General features: G+C 41.8%; 1 protein-coding gene and 1 long non-coding RNA gene across 3 annotated transcripts in view; one reads left to right on the top strand and one right to left on the bottom strand.

The window, feature by feature from the left end:
* The window catches only part of TMEM181 (transmembrane protein 181), a 33,994-nt gene extending 26,870 nt beyond the window's left edge, over nt 1–7,124 (bottom strand). The window contains exon 1 of the mRNA XM_002198300.6: nt 6,706–7,124. Coding sequence (XP_002198336.1) covers nt 6,706–6,836 — 131 coding nt within the window. The 5' untranslated portion in view covers nt 6,837–7,124. The remainder of the gene's footprint in view (nt 1–6,705) is intronic.
* LOC115494614 (uncharacterized) lies at nt 194–14,935 on the top strand. 2 transcript variants are annotated; one of them, XR_012055077.1, is made up of 3 exons: nt 194–6,456; nt 9,517–9,638; nt 11,460–14,935. It is a non-coding gene; the product is annotated as an uncharacterized lncRNA (long non-coding RNA). The 2 variants fall into 2 exon arrangements; XR_012055076.1 differs by having other exon boundaries at nt 9,438–9,638.
* The last annotated feature ends 6,934 nt before the right edge of the window (nt 14,936–21,869 follow it).

The raw sequence follows: 21,869 nt of genomic DNA, 5'->3' as shown, positions 1-21,869 counted from the left end.
TACGGCGAGCCCGAGGGGACACAGGCGGCGGGAGGCGGTGCGGTACGACGGCGGCTTGTCTTTGGTGAGCCGGCTTGCAGCGCCGCGGGTTCAAAGTCACCGTAACACAGCATCAGGGAGCCAGCTAGGTTGGAAAAGATCCCCAAGATCATCGAGTCCAACCTGTGACCTAACAGCACCGCGTCAGGTACACCATGGGACTGAGTGCCATGTCAGTCTTTCCTTAAACGCCTTTAAAGATAGTGACTTGACAGTCCCCCCGGACAGCCCGTTCCAATGTCTAATCACCCTTTCTGTGAAAAAATTCCTCCTAATGTCCAACCTGAACCTCCTCTGGGGCAGTTAGAAGCCATTTCCTCTTGTCCGGTGTCTGGGTCGCTGGGAGGAGAGACCAGCCCTCACCTGGCTGCGCCCTCCTTTAAGGCGGCTGTAGAGAGCAATGAGGGCACCCCTGAGCCTCTTTTTCTCCAGACCAAACACCCCAGCTCCTCAGCTGCTCCTCACAGGACTTGTGCTCCAGACCCTTCCCCAGCTCCGTTGCCCTTCTCTGGACACGCTCCAGCCCCTCAATGTCCTCCCTGTAGTGAGGGGCCCAGAACTGATGACAGGATTCGAGGCACAGCCTCACCAGTGCCGAGTACAGGGGGACAATCCCAGTCCTGCTCCTGCTGGCCACACCATTGCTGATCCAGGCCAGGATGCCATTGGCCTTCTTGGCTACCTGGGTCACTCATGGCCACCTGGGTCACATTGGCCACTTGGCTGGCTCGTGCTCAGATGCTGACCAGCATCCACAGGTCCTTTCCCACTGGGCCACTTCCCAGCTACTCTTCTCCCAGCCTATAGCACTGCATGGAGCTGTAACCAAAGCGTAGGACCCAGCACTTGGTCTAGTTGAACTTCATAGAACCTCAGCACTTGTCTAGTTGAACCAGCCTCTATTTGGTTATGAGGCCAAATGTGTTATTGTGTTGGGATAACAGCAGTATTTTCCATATTTCTAGTGTGCTTTATCAGCTTGTGCTGTAGTAGTAGCAACCAGAGGTAGTAGAGGGATATTAAACCATATAAACAGAAAATACTTAGGACAGAGAAATGGTTCTGAATCCAGACTAAACCCATCCATTTTAGTCAAAAGGCCCAATGGGATGTATCCATGCTGAACATACACGTTTAGTGCCACCTGGGTCATAAACTATTTTGTTTACCAGCTCTTTCAGTAGAATTAAAATGCTGTCACTGCAGTCATCTGCATGAAGCTTTGTGGTATTCAAGGGATGTGACTGGTGTATTGTGTTTGCAGAGAATTCAGTCAGCTCACGGGCAACAGAAATTAAATCCTAGGAGTAAGCAACTACTTTACACACACTATGTAATAAAAATCTCTAGTTCATACCTAACAGTGTTCTGTTCTCGCACAATGTTAAGATAAAATTGGATTTTTGTTCTGAATTTATGTTAAATGTCCTAAGACTGGGCAACAAAGATTGACAACCTGGGTAGGGATGGTAAAGAGTAGGAAGGTATAAGGGTTAGACAAATTATGTTTTGTAGTCATTTTTGATAGCTCTAACATCTGCTCATAGAAAGTCAGCACTGCAGTTACTAAAACATATGGGAATACCTGATGTATAGTCTTGAATGAAATTCAGAGTAACTGCCTGGCTTTGTTGTTTGTCATATACAGAAGGCAGAGCGTCTTTGAGATGACCCCCCAAGAAATGCTGAGATAGATCAGTCAACAAATAATTTTAAAATTATCTCTTCAACAGTTAAATAATTTCATTAAAAGCTTACTTAGATGATACTTAGTCTTATTGCATTTCCTTTTTAAGAGTACTTAGGATTAATAATATTCTTCATTTTATTCCATTACTCTGGGGGCAGTTATGTCACTACTGTGACCTGTGGGACCCAGTATGACTCTTGTGTAACACCACTGAACCTAAAAACATGCTGGAAATTAGTTTAGTCATTGATACTGGTATTTATGCCATCAGTGATTTACAGCACTGATGATCACTTAGTAATCTCATAAAAATAGCTGCCTTGAGAAATACATACTACCAATTGATGAAGAAAAGGAGACCACATATTTTTAATCAATGAGAGTTTAAACTATAGACAATTAACTGGGGGGGAAGAAAATAAAGCTTTGAGTAATCAGGACAACTTAACAAACTGTACCTGCTCAGAACAAGTTATCATCACTGCCAAGCCACAGTTGGTCATTAGGTCATGGATGACTATGACATGCATTGTGTTGCTTTCAGCACACTTCAGGCTTCTCCAACAAGCTCTCCCTGGCCAGAAAATGATGGAATGGTGCTTACAGCATCTGTGACCATTCCCAGTGTTCTGGGAAGCATGGTTGTGGAGTTATGACTCTCTGGAGTTACACTTCTATTTATGTGCACACAACTGAGCTGTTCCAAGGACTGCTCCAATCCCTCTGGCACTCAGGTGTCTTGCTAACATGAATTTATTATCCTCAAACCAAAACTATGTTCTCCTCATTGAGTAGGCAGGAAACCTGAAGCACAGAGAGACTGAGCCTTGCCAAAAGTCACTTGGAGAACAGTGCGGGTGGCAGAGCTTGAAATCCAGCTCACTTCAGTTAGCCAAAGGACCACATTTCTCTTTGCCATCCACCAGCTTACAAGTGGTTGTGAATACACTGCAGACCTGTACATTTCATGCTATTTTTTGTGAAAATTTTGGCACTGAGTTTACAAACTGAACACTTGGAGGGAAGACACTGTGAAACTCCTCTCTCTTCACAGAGTCAGTCAGTCTCTCTCTGCTTCTTCCAAGAAGGTGCCACTCAGTGCTTTGTTTGACGTGCTCTGGGATGAAATAGTGCAAGAATCTGCTGTCTGCCTCATCAGTTGTAGGAGCTGGACAGTGTGTGATGAATGAGGCTTGCAAGAGAAGGCAGACTGAGCTATCAACAGGAGGCTGAATACTCACTCAGCTGGGATTCTATTTAAATGGAGCACCTTAGCACTAAAGCTGTACTTTCATGGCCAGTTTACACTTTCATGGCTCACACCTACAGCTTCAGTGACCATAGGTGAAATCCAGCCTCTCTAGCTGGAGCTCTTTCAATTTTGCTAGCACTCATGTTAGTGCAGGAGACTGGTGAATCAAATAATGGAAATCATCTGCGTTAAAGGTCACTTAGGAATCAGTTGCTCAGTCAGTGTGCACATAAAGGATTAATTGTGGGCAGATGAGGAAAGAACAGAAATGTGTGACCAGGGAAATGAGAGCTAGGATGGCTTTTTCCAGCCACAGAGCCAGCTTATGGCAACTTAAAGCAATCATGAAGCTACAGTGTTAGCCTCATCCTCTTCTCTCTTTCAAGCCTTCTGGCCCTAGCTATATACTTCACACTGGGGTCATTCAGGTTCTTCCAATTGCCAGGACGCTGCAAGAACAAGAGAAGGGTGCCAGCTGTGGCTCAAAGCAGCCACTGACAATCCTGCCTGGGTTAAGGCTGAAGGCAGCATGAACCTTCCAGGAATTTGACAGCAGATGTCCAACAAGGTCTTGTTGACCCCACAGCTTCTCACAGACTTGCACTTTAAGCCCTGGTAGAAGATGTATATTGCTGTGAATAAATGTATATTTTATCACAACAGCCTTCTCTAGCAACTTCAAGTTTCTCCTCAGAAGCACACAGGTACCAGTTCTCTAAGGAAAAATGAACAGCTTCTCTTTATTCCTGAGTCAAATGATGTGGTATTCTCTGGTCTTTTTGCCAGAGGAGCAGAACCACAGTCAATGAAATTTTCCCCTATGGTTTGAAGATTGTCTATGTAACATCAGGCATTAATTAAAGCTGCAAGTTCAAAAATACTTTTCATGATGTCCTATATATAGTTTTTTCTTTTTGATGTACAAAATATCATATTATTATATGATAGGAGTTTAAAGTTTATCCCTTGTGTAAAGCAGGGCAGATTGAAGGACATTTATCACAGTCTCTGTGTATTACTACTAAATTCAGCATCAACACTATGCTTCCCTGTATAAGCTAATTGGCCAGTGGGACATGTTCATTAACCTAGAAATTGATTTTTCAGGAATGCCATGTTGCAGTTATGCAACTCTCATGTCAGACCACAATTTGGCCACCTTCCTGCTCTCTCCTGTCTATCAGATAGACACTTCAATTCCTATCAAAATGTTTCCAGCAAGCTGAACTCTTCAACACCAGCTAGGTGATAGAGTTACGAAATTCTCACTGAAAAATACCTGTCAGCTGATTGGCAGGCTTGGTGTCTTCTGGTAAGCTTTGGTATCTCATTGCTAGCATGTCAAAGAGATAAAAATGTTTTTTAGTAAAATTGGTAGTAAGCTGTTTTCATACCAATAGTCTACTCAAAATGGCTTCGAGAGGCAGGGGAATTGTCATCTGTAACAGTAAGTCTCTACATTACATCCCAGAGTGTGCTCATTTATAACCTGACCAAACATCCTGAGTAAAATGAAGAGGGACAAGAGGATCAAAAATTTAATTCTCCTTCTTGTAAGTGGGAGTTGCGTGTAACAAGAATGCATCAAGGAACCCTCCTCCACACCATAAATCTAAAAAGCAAGGTGCCATTGCTACATCCATCCACAGTGCACTCACCAGAACAGCAGATATGCAGTGGCAGTAACAGAAACTCACTTTACAGCAGGTCACTTAGGTTAAGATCTTGGGAATGCTGAGAATTACTAGCATGACTTGTAAGTCAGGAAGTATTATTTCCATGCTAAGAATCCAGTATTACTCCATTCCATTCTAGATGACCAGCAGCTGATACCTCATTGTCACTGAAGAAAGGGCAATCTAGCACTAACTCTGCAGGCACATTTGATTCACTGAGTTAGCATCTTTTCAATGCAGAAAGTCCCTCCATACAGTCCTAAGGTCATAAAAATGAATTAATAATAGTTTATCTTAGAGAGCTCAAGATTCTTCTAGAAATAAAGCTGAACAAATGCCTCTCCCAGGACCTCTTATTTGTTAATTCAACAAGTTAATGTCTCCCCTCTTTCTCCATTCCAGTGCTAGTATTCCTTATTGCACTGCCAGATGCACACAGGTACATTTCTATCACTCCTTATCAGCTCCCATGGCTTCTCACACCACACTCAAGTGTAAGGAGCCACTGTTTTGCCAGAAAAGACCTGGGTTTTATTAGACTCTGCCAAGCTGTCAGGCATTGTTTCCAAACTCTATGACTCTGTAGTCTTTGATGTTGTGAATAATGAGCAAACTCAATCTAATGAATCACCTGCCCCTTCACTGGGAAAAACCACATTCTGAAGTCAAATGACTTAAGCAGAACAGCTGGGGTACTCTGCAAAAGCAGACTGCCCAGATGTACAGTAAAATAGAGCTGAAAGAGACCTTACAAGGTACCTCATCTTTCCTTCTGTCTTAGGACAGCATCTGCCAGATCTAAGACTTTCCTGGCATGTGTTTGTCAAAAGTTTTTAAAACCCTGCGATGATGGAGATGCTGGAATCTCTCGGGATAATCCTTTCTTGTAGTGTTTTGCCATCCTTCCCATTCAGATTTTTTTTTCTTGATATCTAACAAGAACTTTTATTGCTTCAGTTAGTATTATTCTGTAGCGTTTTGTCCAAGATGAACATGAAATTTCTCTTTACAGAAATTCCTATTCTTCCAACTTCAGTGTGTGTTATTTTGGGGGAGTAATCTCAAATTTTCCTCAAAACTATGCTTTCAAGACTTTTGATTATCCAGATCCCTGTCTTATCCTCTCTTCCACTGGCAGGCCCTTGAAGTGTGGACATAGCTTGCACTGAGGTCTGGAGTGTTGACTAAAGTAGGTGGTGTAACTCTCAGATCTTGTGCTTCTGCTGTACATTTACCTTTTTCATGTGTATAAGAAAATGTCATTGTTGAAAGAGATAATTTTATAAAAGATTAAAACTTCTATACCTTTTTAGACAAAAAATGTCATATAACTACTCCCCAACTTGTATTTGTGTGGCTGAACAGCATCCATTCTCTCCATAGTTCCTGGTACCTGTTTCTCCTGATGTTCATTGTACTTTCTCAGAACCTTCCTCCAATTCAGTTCAATTCAACCTTCCTTCAATTCGTTTATAACCAAGGCGTCCAACACCCTTGGAGCCCTTCCTGGCCTTTTGTAATCTCAAACCATCCATACTCTCCAGCCATCACTGGTCAGTCACGGAAACAGCAGACAGGGCAAGGCTCTGAAGAAATGTGGGTGTAGCCCACGCAGTGTATCTGTCTTGTCTGACCTCAGCCTGTGCCAACCACTCTCATTTTCATAATCTATTCTTATCCTATTCCAGGATTGTTTCGCGGCTGCCTCTAGAACACATCCACCTCGCTTGCTACGTCAATGGAAAAGTCGTAGCACAGAGGGACGCAGATGGAAATTGCCTGTGTATGGGTGTTAACAGGTGAGGCAGGAAGAGGGGCGTGGGGCTGTCTTGTCTGATCGGGGGGCGCTGCCAGAGCACATCCCCCGGGCGGAGCGGCGGCCCCTCCGCCGCCGGCCCGCGGGACCCGGGCGCTCGCCCGGAGCAGCCCCGGGGCTGGGCGGCCGCTCCCAGCGCTCAGCCGGGGGCTTCTCGTGTGATGCCCGGAGCCATTCCCCCGCTCGCCCCCCGGGACGGTCCCGATCCCGGCCGGAGCCGCGCCCGCAGTACCGGTAGTAACGATCATCCTTGTAGGGCGTGAGGTCCTCCTGGATCTCCCGGTACGTCTCCCGCACCCGCCGGCAGAAGCGCTTGACCTCGCCGCACAGCGGGCTCCCGAAGGCGGCGAAATCCGCCTCCATGCCGCCCACGCTGCCGCCTCAGGCCCCGCGCTCCGCCATGGAGCCCCGCCGGAGCCCGCCGGCGCTGAGCGGCCGCGGGGCGGGGGCGGCGCAGGAGCCGCAGCGGCGGCGGCGGATGCGGGGGGGAGCGGATGCAGGAGCGGGGGATGCAGGGAAGGGGGATGAAAGGGGCCGAATGCAGTGGCCACCGATGCAGGAGCGGGAGATGCAGGGACGAAGGATGCAGGAAGGGGGGATGCAGCATCAGCAGGGATGCAGGGGCGGAGGATGCAGGGCGGGTCCTCCGCCCACGGCCCGCGCCCTCGAGGGCGGAGGGAGCCGCTTCAGCACCACGGAGAGGGGCGGCCGGTGCCGGGAAGTAAGCAACGAGCTCGCATTACCCCTGCTAAAAACATATCTTTTATTATTGTTATCTTTTTAATAAAACTATTTTGTTCTCAAAAGCATACCGGCACTAGGTAAAAAAAAATGACCTGATTTTTATTGCTTCTTTTCCCCAATGTATTAGGTATGAAAAAGGAACCCTATGCTAAATCCACTTTTCATGGTCATGACACTGTAAATGGTCCAAAACTAAGAATGATGCTGTTTACATTGTCTTAATCTAGAAACTTGAAACTGAACTCTAGTCAGTTCACAGAGCACCATGTTAGCTTCATTCATATTAAACTTTCCTTCAGAAATAAATTCACATTTAAACTCGTTTAAATTATTCAATCAATTGAAGCCTTAATTTCCACTAACTAATGACAGTGATGATATCCATAGTAAAAGCAAAAACTCCATCCCTCTTGATAGGCAATCATTGTGTCTAGCAGGTATAAATATAGAAATGTTTTGTACTGCTCCTCTCATGTAAATATCTTCCCTGACATTCAGGAAGCTGGGCTGGGTTATTTGCCAGCCTTGCCCTTAGTCTGTATTTTATCATGTACTAAGACTGGAACATGCATTTTTACTTAAGTTGATCTCTCAAAAATGTGTACTAGCAAGAGCTACTGGCAAGTTACTCCTGGTGGTGCAGTGGGAGAGGGACAGACAACTCGTCTTCTCCAGCAGGTGAGGGAGAAAGGGAGGAGGAAGGTTCTTCTCTGAAAACATTGCAGCAGGATAAAAGCCATGTGCACATTTAAGCTGGAGACAAAGGGGTTTTTTTGGTTGGTTTGCTGGTTGGTTTGTTTGTTTTTTGAGGGCTCAGAGCAGCATCATTCCAGACACACAATGTTCTTTGTTGTGCTGAACATTATCCAGGTTGGCTTCCAACAGTGTTTGTCTCCCTACACCTCAAATGCCATGGGACGGTTCTGCACCTTTCGTGGAAGGCTGACAGGTCACTCACAGAGAAGGTGTTAGCATTGACCACATATTAACCCACCAACTTCTGCTATCAAAAAACCAGACAGTGTGTCAGCCAACAAATACCAGATATTACAGGATTTTAGGCTTGTGAATAGCAAAAGTTGTGGGAAGACACAAGCAACTGTATATTCCCATTGTGGTCCGAATTAAACACTCAAAAGACTCTAAGGAGGTCAAGAATGCATTTTGAGTCTCCAAAACACTTCAATACATTGATTAAACAAGCAGTATTCAGGGTTGTATGCAATTCCTAAGTAACATTTTTAAGGTAAAAACAAAAAAAATTAACTTGCATCCAAACATTTTCATCAAAGAAATTTCAGGTTTCCTTATTTCAGTAAACGAGAAAAGCATATTTTTAATATTTTTAAGTGTCTAGTAAAACTGCCAATCTATTTTCTTTTGTGAAGATCTGATATCTGATAAATGGAACATTTCAGCTTGCTGTGCTTACCCCAGCCCTGAAGACCTAATAGATCATGCTTCTCCCGTGATTGGCTGTCTGTCTTTCCTGTCCAGTGCAGTCACAGCACAGACTGGGCTGTGTTTGAAATGTGTTTGGTTCTGCAGGAAGCACAACATAAGTCAAAGCAAAGGGAGGCCAAGGTTTCATAGACAGTTTTGAAAATAAGGTGCAAGAGTAACCAGCAAATAACATGCACTGGGGCATGACTTACCTGACTAATTTCAGGGTACACCAGCTGATCTATCCAAGCACAGCACCTTCTGTGTCAGCCTGATTTTGGTGATTTTCACAGCACATGATAAAAGAGAGGCAGCATCAAACCACATCTAAGAACAAACTAATCTAAAGTATTACTGACTGTCTTACAAATCTCAGAATTTAAACATCTGGAACACAGTTCATTCCCTGAGTGCTTCTGGACTTCATGAGGGAGAGAAAAGCCCTAAGAGTCTAAGACTAAGGTGTGATCAAATTCAACATCTGCACTGCATCATTTCACATAACCTGGAAAGAGTTTATTTTTGAGGGTGGAGCTTATCAGTAGTCCCTCTTTCCATTATTCTTCCTGGTTCTCCCCCTGTGCATAGTGAGCCTTTTGCGGCATCAACCATATGTATTACATTGTGGTATTGGTTAAATACAAAGCTTAGCAATCCATGGAAAAGCACCAGGGTTATTACTCTGGACTGTTTCAGAAGCAATAGCTGGTGCTGAGAAGTTAAGGGAATAAATGCTGCCAACTCAAGTCCCCTTCTTTCCCCCTTGTTTTATTTCAGCAAAGAAACAAACCCCTCAAACAAACAGAAGTCCTCCTGCTTAACAAACACTTTCTCCCTCAAAATTGTTTTGAGACAGAGAAAGGCAGTAGTGGCAGCTGCTGGCTGAAAGGAGCAACTGCCTTTTTCCTTCTAAGTGGAATTATGGATGGGTACACCAGATGACAGAGAAACAAGCACACATCTGTACTGACTGCCAAGGTAAGAGAACCTCTGCTGCTGTAACACAGCTTCATTTATGCCCTTGAGTCTCACCACATGTAGGAGTTTTCACTGAGTATCCCCAAACAGCAGAGTAGAAGCCATACAGAGCCCCACAGAAAACTTGTGACTTTGGTCCACCTGCCCTGTTACTCACTGCTGCCTTAACTCTGGAAGAGAATAACCCTTGCCTTGCCTCAGGCCGTCATGGCTTGGCTGCCTTCTCCTGCCATAAAACCACTTTGTCACAGCTAGCTAGCAATGTGACGATGAGATGATGTGACTCAACTGTTGTCACGGAGCCCTTGCTGTGCATGAAGAGGATCGCAGCAGCATGCTGGGGACAGAAAGGTGACGTTGCTCAGCAGGAGGGTGGTGTTCACTGTGATGCAAAGCTTCTCGTTTATTTTAAGAGGTGGCATAGAAGCACTGCTGGGACAGCCCGTGACAGATCACCCATAACAAATCATCTCTGAGCTGCCAGTGGCTTTGGAGTCACAGCTGCTCTTGTCATCGCTGGGAGGAATAAAGCTCTACACAGTTGGCTGCAGCTGGCAGTCCTGACCCTCACAGCAGCAGCAAGAAAGAATCATCACTCTCTCACTGTCTCTTTGGAGATAAATCTTCCCTCCATCTATCCTGTTTTGAAGAGATGTGAGGACAAGAAAATAAAATAAGATTTAAAACCTCTTTTGATCAAAATTGAAGAAGAATCTCTTGTGAGGTGATTTCAAGGAAGACAAAGAGGAATGCTGATCACATCTGTTCATGCTCTGTGTCCCTCTTAGTATGGCTGGGTTGCTTTTCTCTTGACTGTCATGTTGATAGCAATGGGAAGACTGAAATGGGAGCATAACTAGCCTGCCTGTCCTATATATAAATTAACATTTTATATGGTGTTTCACTGTGATTATTTGCTTTCAAATGTCCTCTGCACTTGGAATAATAATTACCAGTGGCTTTTATTAACTTATATATCCCACAGATATTAAAAGGAATATGACTAATGGAAATAAAAACTCAACAACTTGTGATATCTAGATAACAACTAGTGAAGACTTAGACCAACTGCATATTTTTAACTGCAGTGACTTGTATTTTAGTTATCTTAGTCCATTAAATAGATCACCATGTTTACTTTTCAGTTATCACCCAGCATATTGCTGCAGGCATATTTCAAAGAAAATTTTAAACACTGTTCAAACTACATAGATGTATTTTTCTAAAAAGTTTCTCAATGTTTGAGAAAATACATGTAATGACACATCCAACAGTTTTACTATGCCTATTTTAGGCAGAACACCTTTGTTTTGATTTTTAGATGCCTACTACTCTTCCTTTGAAATTCATGTCTCTTGTGAGATACAGTCTTATCTCTCAAAAATAATTAGGATTGACAATAATCATGCAATTGTTATAATCTCAGACTAAAAATGTATGGTGGGTTGACCCTGGATGAGCAGTAAAACTCCCACCCAATTGCTTGCTCACTCCTACTCCCTTCCCTGAAACCAGCTGGATAGGGGAGAAAATAAGAAGGCCCAGATTAAACAAGCTCATGAGTAGATATAAAGAAATTCCCAATTCCTGTTGGTAGAAAACTAGACTTTACTCAGGGAAATTAACTTAATTTATTGTCAGTTGAGATAAGCGTTTGGGCACTGACTTGGATAACAACAAACAACCAACTTTTGGGGAAGGGAGGGGGCTGCCCCACAATGGAGCACCTCCGCCTCCTCCAACCTTGCTGTTCCTCTGCTGCTTCTCACTCGTTTTGTTCCCTCCTCTTACCTGTGCCTTATCTTAAATATGTTTCCCCAGAGGTGCCACCAGCTGCGCCCGTGTGTGCTCAGCTGTGTCCTGTGCTGGGTCCAGTTTGAAGCTGTCTGAAACCATCCTGCAGGGCAGCGCTGGCCCCTTCCCACGGAACCCAGCCCTGCAGCTCCCCCTGCCAGCACCTGGCTACCTGCTCCACATACAGTAGGTCATAATCCAGATAGGAGGTTACATGACACTTTTCCATTGTTTATCATTCTTCCCTTTCTGAACTGTTGTCTGTACATCTCAAGGGAAGCAATTAAAACTAACGTGGAAATAGTGGAAAATGACAGATATTTTAGAAAACTTCTCTCCTTTTAGAAGCTGATTATTGTCTAAATATGCAGTCACACATTAAGGAATAGTGAGACTCTCTAGGTGCCGCTAGATCTAACTAGAAACATGCAGCATCACCAGGGGAAGCCCTCATTCTTTGCTAGGGAGTCTCCTTTCTCCAGTCAGGCATTTCTCCTCTAAACTACAAAGATGAATACCCAGTTATAAATAGCATATGACTTTTTTTTTAGAAAGTAATGGAAAACCATCAAAAATACAGGTTTTCAGCATGTGTTTGAAGCCCACTGGAATGAATTAGTCTTGTGCAAACCAACAAATGGGTCTCCTCCTCAGCCATTTAAGACTACAGCTAATTTACAGGGCTTGGGCATATTTCTAAGGTACCAGACCTGGGCACGTGTGTGGCTAAATCACGTGCCCACAAGAGACAGGGAGTCTTCATCCTCTGGCCCTCACTTCTCCTCCCCTTGTAGGAAAGAAAGAAAACTGGGCATGCAGACAGAGAAAGAGCAGGAGTGTCTTCCACACAGGTCATCATCTGGCTGATGGGAGAACCAGGACCTTGCCTATTCCTCTCCAGACATTTTGCCCTTGGTCATTGCATGTTTCACACATTTATCTCTGTATCTATCCAAATTCATCTGAAGTAGCTTTGTTTGGAGCACGTCATAGAATGGAGAATCCATGATTTCGTTGAGCTTTTTCCAATGACAATAATTTTCATCATTAAGTGTGTCTTGCTTCTTTTTGTACTTGGCTCCAGCCCCCAGATATTACTGCTTGTTGTGCTTTTTCCTGCTAAATTAAAGCACCTTTTGATACCAGTATTTTAATTCAGTTAAGTTTTTTAAGATAGTGAGAATTACTTAATTACACTTTTCTCTGAAATAAGCTAAGCAGACAGATCTCTTGCTGTGAGGCATTTTCTTCCATATTTGAAGTATAGTCTTTCAATACTCTCCCTTCTTGTAAGACAGCTTAGAAGCATGGCCAGCAGTAACAAACCCAGTATTTTATCAGGTGAAATTAATTCCCTCCTCCCACTGCCCTACTTACAAACCTGAGGATTGTACTAGCTCTTTTTGCAGGAAGATCTCAGGATTGCTAACATCCCCTACTGAGGTGCCTGCTTTAACCTGTGCCTCCAAATCAGTTCTGCAGCTCTTAGAGCTAAATTACTGATTTTGAAGACATGACCACATTCCTTGCTCCTAAATGCACAGCTTTACATTTGCCTGCATTAAAAATGCATTTAGTCAGCAACGTTTTATTGCCTTGTTCTTAGTGCTATTCGCCTTTCTGGCAGTTTTATGCCATGTACAGATTTGATCAACCACAGTGCTGTATCTGCTTTTGAGCCCTCTTTACTGTCAGATCTAGCACTTGTCTCTGCAAAATCCCACCAGAAATGCTCCACTCAGCAAGGATTCCACATTGCAGGCTACTTTGTAAGATTCCTAGTTTCATTCACAATCCATTTAAAGCCCATCTCATTTGCATGAGCTATTGCCAATTTCTTTATTGAAACCCCAGGCACTATTTTATCATATGCCCTGTGAATGAATTTTATCTACAAATTGAGGTAATAACCTCAAATAATAGTGTCAAAGGACACAGTGGGATAACAACTCTTTTTTTTTCCCCTCCAGAATAACATAAAACATAAAACTACTTTCTCAAGGTTTACATCCTCGTGCTCCAGTTTTCAACTGACTAGAGTATAATCATTATTTTGCCCTCATGGCTGGTCTTCTTCCTGCTGTCTATATTCTTTTTCCAAATATTGTTAGCTAAGAATATTGTCAGGCTCCTAGAATATATAAAGCGGTATAAAATACATTTAAACTGCCCACCAGTTGGATGGAATTCTCTTCAGCCTACTTTGTGCCGCTCTTGATGACACACTAGTCTAGTCTCAACTTTTCAAAAGAGATTGAAACAGGTTGAACTGACCCAGATCAGTTCTGGTTACTACTGCAAGTCATGAATTATACTGAGGAATGAGTTTGGTAGGAGACCTAATTTTGTGCTTGATTTACCCATGTATTTGAGCATAAGAGGAAGGAAAGGAAGGAGTTAACTGTGCTTAAGTCTAGCAATATGTTCTCCCACAGTAAGTAGTGTGTGATACCATCTTGCATTGCTCAGGGTGACAAATAGAGCTGGTAGACTCCCACATTTTTTCTCAAAGTTAGCTCATGTACTTTGTACCTCATGTACTTTGGAGAGAGATGGTTTTCTTTAGAGCTAAAACTACAGAATTGGCTCCAGAACTTTGAATCTCTTGATACACTGCCTAATGCCTCTGTACTTTTCTTATGTGAGAAAGGAATTTCTTTAGAAGCATTTAATTAGGGGACTGTACAGTATGTTTCAAACTGTAGTAGGATTCCATCCAGTTACTGCTGTCCACAAGAGAGAGCTGAGAAGTATTAAAATTACAGTCCTTTGGATCCCAGTTTATACCAAATCTATGTCCTGGGTACTCCTTGTTGCATCTGTACCATGAGCAATCCAGCATAACAATTTGCTTTCTCACATCTCAGCAGTGCTCTCAAGACTCAAAATTCTTTGATGATCCAAGCTGTCTCTTTCTGGCTGCTTGTGGGTGTTACTGTCTGGTCCCTCAGGGAATGAGTATTCCTCCCACTAGTTTCCTGAAACCCACTGCTTTGCAGTCCCATGTGACTTCTGTTGCAGCAAGGATCTGTGTCACTTTATTTTTGTGACATACTATAAGACATTGTTGCAGCCTGCAGTTCTCTGATCTCTGGCTTTCCAGAGGTTATATTCAGTCTCTGCTGCTGCAGTCTGTATCTTTGTTCATCACCTGCTCGACAGGAAAGTTCCCCTCTCAGTGAATTCAGGCAGGCCCAATGAATTAGGGTGAACTGTCCTGCTTTCCTTTCCTACCACAGGTGCACCTCAGGAACTGCTGTTTGCTTTGTGGATGTTTTCATTCTTGTGGTGTCATGAAAAGCCCCTCCCCACCCTTGCCACCCCCTCCATCCTTACCGTCACCAATAGATCAAATTCCTTTGAAGCTGTCTGGTATGCTCAGTGTAACACAGCTGGAAAGCCAAAGTGTTGTGTTGAAGTTGGTTTTATTTTGATTTTTTGTACTTTTTGATTGACTCAATGAATACATCCAGGGAAATAAAGAACAAGGCAATAAAAGGGAAGCTATTAGCATTCAACACTGTGGAGCTGAAAAGCTGGCTTATTCAATCACTCTAAGTCAAGCCTAGATCACTGTAGTTACAGGGCTTCTCTGTGTCACTGCATTAGAAAAGTCATTGCAAGGAAGCACCTGGGGGGAATATCCAACTAACTTGGTGAGCTTGCTGTGTGTAAAGCTCCTGGGAGTAGCATTCAGCTCACAGAGACAATGAACCAAAGTCAGAAAATTCAGATGCTGGAGTCATGTGAAGAAGCTAACTTTAATAATGCTCTTGAAGACATCTGTGTTGCCAGATTTTTTTTTCAGATGCTACAGCCTCAAAGTAAGCTTTTAAAAATGGTGTCCTGTCTGTTGGCAACATATTTTTTGCATTGTAACATTTAAGCTTCACATATTCATCAGTAAAAAAATAGGATAATTTATATAAATAGAATTATACATTTACTGTTTAAAAGCATCCTAAACAGACAACACGGTAGTTTACCTTAACATTTTTATAAAGTATAACACACTTGTAAGGTTCTATTTCAAACAAAATATTTCACCTGTATTGTTTAAAACTCTCAATGAAATTATGCTATTATTCAATATTTATTTTGATCTTCTGTTAGGCAAAGAGTTGCAGCTGGCACCTGCAGAGGGCTGCAGTTTACAGCTCTTTGTTCAAGCAGCAGCATTACTGATTTTGACATGTACAATGAGCACAGACTCCACACCTGACAAGAAATATGACGGGCAGCCATGGTGGGGAGGATCCAAACATCAGTTCCCTGTCCACGTTGTTCTGGGTGCCAGTTGCTAGGCCACGCCTTACAGGACTGAGCAAGAGGTTTGCACTGCAGGAACTGCCTCCAAATTCCAGTGTAATTGTACACAGTGCATGCCCACGGACAGCTGGAACCTACTTCACCCCTTCTGGAAGAAAGGCTGGTACAAGATACCAAGTGACACCAAGTATTGCCCTTGCCCACCACAGGCTTTCACCTCACGTATGTTTCAAAGACATCTGATAAACTCTCCCGTTCTTGGTACTACATCTGCATGAGTTTTCTGCCTCTCAACTTTTCTTCACTCCAAGCACTGTTAACATCCCAAACAAGGCACAGAGGCTTGTTTCAGACCCACAAACACCAGCCTCAGGGGAGCATTCAATGTCATAGATGCCTGTGAATCTTGTCCAGGCTTGTACTTCATTCATTGGGTGTTCTGGCTAAGATATAAAATTGCTGCATCCCAGGCTAAGTTCAAGCACAAACAAGTCTTCAGTGGTAATTGTGGCTGTTTTGCCATAAAATTGATGAGGACTGAGCTGCTGATGGGATTAAAAACCTTTTTCTGTTGCTACACAATTCTGTTCTTGAAACGAACACACGCTTTGCACCCTCTGTTGCATCAATCTGAACCTTTCTCTTTCTTCTGCCATCTTTTGGAAATATCAAACATCCCATGAATTTTGCAGCTTCATTTGGTTAGTGTTAACGGCCTGATGATGCCAACACTTAGCTATTGCTTCATTCTTTGGATTAAATTCATTCTGTAGTTACAGACGAAGGTATCAGCAGGAATCACACTTGTAACAATCCAGAGTTACCAGTGCCTAGGGAATACACAGGGAATCCTTAATCTCTGTGTTATACAATTCCTATTTTTCCTAGGAAATTCCTCCAGTGTCCTTTCCCAAGTACTTTCCATCTCCATTCTTTCTGTTGGTCCTTAAAAACATCTTATTTTTCTACTTGGATGTCTACTTATGATGTTTCTATGCAGCTGAATCATATCTAAAACAATTCCTCCTGGTATCATTACATTCTTCTTCCCAAACTTTACAGACTTTTTACCAACAACATCAGAGAGGAAATTGGCTGAGCACTAAATGGATTAACAGCATCTGTCTCATTCGTAGCACTGTGCCCTCAAACTTTTCTAGCAAGGTTTTAACAACCACCTGATACTTTGAAGTCATATTTACTAACTCTTCATGACTTATCTTAATCAGTTAAATCACTGTTGTCAGTTGCACTGTATGATTACTAACTCATTTATATAATTATTGCCTAACATAAAAATCTTAAGAGCAAATTTCATCGTACATCTTGCTCTTTGAATTTCTTCAGCGTATTACTTCTCAGTTGCATGCCACACTAGGATTCTTCCAAAAGAATGTCGTGATCCAATTTAAAGACTGATGACTTGACATCATTAGTTGTCAAAATAATTTTAATCATCTTTTCTTTTGATGAAATTGTTTTCAACTTTGTGTCTTGCAGTCAGGAATCCACACATAGTACATTAATGCAACAGCTTTTGGCACATCATAAATATTGATTTATCTTCATGAATTCCATGTTTTAATCTTCCAGACCTATCCAGATGCACATCTAAGATATTTTATTAATTGGCTTGCTTATAATTGCAGAGATGCCAGCAATCTTTCTATGAGGTTGTTGATTTTTATTATCTTTGAATAAACAAAGATATTTTCATATGGAATGGGAATTGCTCTTAGTATGCAACATTTTCTATTTCAGAATATTTAGACTTGAGGCCATCGTTCTCACTATCTACCACTGTATTTTGATTATTTTCACATTTAATATTCACACAGTAAAAATTTCCACAAGAAAAAAGCTTCAATGGCCACTATCTCTTTCTAGTGATGATGTCATGAATGACCATTTTTGTGCATTTTGCATTGATATATCTGAATACAAGTGATTTATGCTCATGCTTCTACTCAGGAGGTTTTTTTGTCCTTACTTGACATTTGCCTCATATGCTACTGGTCCCCCATCCCACATCTTCCCTGACTTCCCAGAAACCTCTCCCTTCTCAAGATTTACTGCCCTGCTCTTTGGAGAACTTTTTTGTCATGCACAAACTGCAGTGCTTTTGATGATAATGTCTCAGTCTGTGACATTTTTACTCTTGCTTGAATTTTCCATAATTTCCAGAAGTGGAATCTAATTGTGGATTCTGGCAGTTCTCCAGATGATGCTCTCTCAGTTTATGGCCTGAGAGGACACTATCAGTATCAGGAACTTCTGAAGTTTATCGCAGAACATCCAATGTGAATTTTATATGTGCTGTGGGTTTTAGAAAGATGTCTTCTCTCTTTTCACACTTGTATTCTTTTGACACAAGTCTACTAAAATTCACAAATTTATCTGTGTATTGTTTAAACTTCAGATAAAAATATTAGTATCATATAAACAACAATACTAGTAGTGGGTTTATAAACAAAACTGGAATCTTGGCTTTAGAGACCCTCTAAGCCATACAAATAAAACCTGTTAAAATTACACAACAAGCTTGAAGTTTATTTACAAACTACAAGTGACAACATATGCTGTTTGCCACATCAGATGACACTAGCTGCCACATCAGCTCAAGGACAAAAATCCTAAGGTATGTTCATAGATCTGATGAAAACAAGGATGCTTCCCTCATTAGAAAAATCATAAATGAGACAGAGAAGTCACTTAAAAGTCAAATCAGAATTACATGACTTCTGCAGATGAGACTCTGCATTTGGCTGCCTCTCCATGAGGCAGTTAGAAAACTCAATGACATTTAAATCATCTTTAGCATCTTATAAGGCTATAACTGCCTTATACAGACTCTTCTCTAAAAGAAACATTCTTTCAGAATCCAAAAATGTTAAAAATAACTAAATGGCTTTGAAAGAAAAAGGAAGAAATTAGTCTCACAAAAACTGCAACAAAGGGAACGACTAACTCTTGTTTTAAGAGCAAGGACTATTGCCACAGAGAGCAATAAGAAAGGAGGACAAAGAAATGTTACTTCCTAGAGTTCAAATCTAACTTTCCTCCTTATCCATGGGGAAGTGATAAATGGAAGAAAATGTGGAACAGCTGGAAAGGATAAAAGTATCAGGAGACACAACAAAGCAAAACATTCCCCCAGATGAACAGATTTCTCTTTGATCTAACAAAGATTTGAAATTTGTCCGTTTTAAACAAAACAGAAAATTAGGATATGCAATAGACATCTATAATGGATAGGAGCAAGATGAAAGGTCTGAGATGAATTGTTACTGGTATGAAGTGCTCCAGATTGGTTTTTTTTTCTGATCTCACAGCTAGGTAATTACTTTGCTTCCTATCCCATTAAAACTGCATAATGAAAGCTGGGCTGCTTTTGAAAAAATTAGCAGTAAATAAAGATTGCTATTTTATTATTGATAGTTATTTTCGTAAGGATGCCAATATAAAATGGAATATGTTACTGCTGAGAGAACATCAACAGCAATAACATGTCTTGGTGAAAAAGTTTATGATCTAGACAGTAATTATTAAATTGTATATACAAACTTAATTATATGTATAGTTGCTGTATTACCTGATTGTCTTCTAAAAGTCCCAGATTAAATATTGTTCCCTCAGTGCCTGCACATCCTGATCTCTACAACAAGCAGCAGTAGGCATAAATCACCCTTGTGTTCACTCAAATCATAAAAACAATACTGTATTATTATCAACAACCACCACAATAATATATATAAATAAGTAAATGCTATTAGTCCCACTACAAGGCAAGAAAACAATCAAATGAACCTTCTTAGGATATTTTCCTAAAGGTCTATATTTTTATTTGTTTGCTGCAGCCCCTGTTACTGATAAATTTTGCATTTGCATCACCTGCTGTTTCCAGACTGGCATGTTTCAATAGCTCTTCACAACAACCACCTCCCCAGATCTGTTTGCCTCTTTTCATGTTCCTTCTCTCTCCAGAGCCAGTTAAAGATCGTGTTCTTTTATTCACATTTCTGTTCCAACAAGTGGAGAAGGTGATGCAACAAGTTTGACGTTTATTTACAAACTGCAAGTGACAACATGTGTTAATTTAGCTGATTGCACCCAGCAGAAAGAGGCATTCCAGAACTGACCTTCTGGAACAACAAACCAATCTGCACTTGCTCAGTTTCCTTGAGCAAAGCAGACAGAGATTGTTACCGTGACTGAATCACTTACCAGTGCTGTAGCTGCCAGAATACCCCCAAATTAACACAAAAAGGGCAGGGAAGCAGAAGATGACTATATTTTAAGTCAATATCCTTCACAAAGAAGGAAAAATCAGAAAACTTCTGGAACCTTGATCTATAAGGAAACTGTGATAATTAGCTCAGCTCACCTGGCCAGATACTAATTCAGGTAAACACTGGCACTATAGCCAAAGCAAAAAAACAAAAGGCCAAAGCAGAGTGCCATGACCAGAAGCTATATTTCTGTTACATTTCTCTGTCTCCAAACTTAATAATTAATTTCATAACTTCTGCATTTTAGTACAAGTTCAGTTTGTTCTGAAAACTCATCAGATAACCCTAGTATATGCCCAGCTGAGCTAAGGAAGATTTAATGAACACTGGCAGGGCCCCAGCACTCCTCCTCTGAGCTAGAAGAGGACTTTTCACAGCTGCAGTGCAAAGCATTCAGGCATGAGGTTGGGAGTCTTACTTTTCTCCTCTCCCCAGAGCTTGACACTCCAGGTTTAGGCCTGCTTTAGAAAGGCTGATGTACAGCGACACTCATCCATTGAAATTCCAGTAAAGCCCAGTGTTTTGTCTCCTACAATTGCCATTTGCAGAGTCCTTGGGAAGAATGACAACAGAGCAAATTCACATGGTATTTCCCATAATATTCTCCCAATATCTGACTATTCTTAGTTTAGGGAACTTTTAACTCCAATGGTAGTTTGCTTCATGCTCCAATGGATCTCTCATTCATATACTTTCCCAGTCTTTGAATTCTTGTGAACTCCTTATATCACAGAATCCTTTGGCAAAGTGGCTTTGACTAGTCACCTCCTTGAAGAACTTCTTCCTTTTGTTTGCTTTTCTTCCCCTCTAGTATTTCACTTTATTTTCATTTTATAGTTCCTAGTTTTTCTGCAGGAAGAGACAACAGGTAAATCCCTATCCACCTTTCAACACTACTCCACTGTTCTGGTGGTTCTCTAGCAATTCCTTTAAGCTGTTTCTCCTCCAGGGTGAAGGGTTCTAGACTTCACACTAACTCCTCATGTAGATGTTGATTAGTGCCTTCTGCTGCACTTCTGTGAATCTTCTCATCTTCTCTAGATCTCTCCCTTTCTGTGACAAGGGGACCAGCACTGCACAGTACATGCAGTGAACTGCAATTTCATACAGTGATCTTTTGCTTTGCTGTCAGCTCTTTTCCCAATCATTACCAATATTTTAGTTTCCTCTTTTGACTGCTGCTGGGCACGAACCTGATGTTTTCAGAGCACTATCATTCTGTCAAAAGGTTTCCCCTGAGTAACAGAGATCACTATTGCAAATGTGAAGTTAGGATTGTTTTTTTCCCTCATGTATCACTTCACATTTACCTATGCTGTGTTTCACCCGCCATCTCATTGTTAAGTTTCATGAAGACTTTCTGAGATTCTTGACAATTGGCCATTGCCTTTACTATTTTGAGTAATTCACATCATCGATAAACTTTGTAGCTCAATGTTCAAACTTTTTCTTGGCCACCCATGGATATGGTGTAGAGGTGAGGATCCAGCACAGACCCCTGCAAAACTCCAATGGTAACCTGGGTCCATTATGAGGATCCATGCTAGGATTTTCTCATTTCTCATTGCCATAGCTGGGATGTTTACCGGGCAAGATAAGCTACTTTACTACCTTTTTATTCATTTTCTTTGTTCCCAAAATGATTTTTTAAAAGAAACCAGAGAATAAACACTGGCCACCAGAGCATTTGTTGTTACAGATGACAGGACAGAGAAAATCCCTTCTGGTGACGTTAAGGTTTTCAGTTTATCAATGACAAGATGGGAAGTACCACAAACCCCAAAGGTAATTTCTTCAAAAAGGAAAGGAAGCAGGGTAGAAATATCGCAAGAACCAGCTGATATCCAGGCAGACAGGAACATAGCCACCAGAAAATCTT

This window comes from Taeniopygia guttata, chromosome 3, assembly GCF_048771995.1.
Source record: "Taeniopygia guttata chromosome 3, bTaeGut7.mat, whole genome shotgun sequence".
Lineage (NCBI taxonomy): Eukaryota > Metazoa > Chordata > Aves > Passeriformes > Estrildidae > Taeniopygia > Taeniopygia guttata.
Note: the sequence above shows the minus strand (reverse complement) of the source record. Positions and strands in the feature narration are given on the sequence as shown.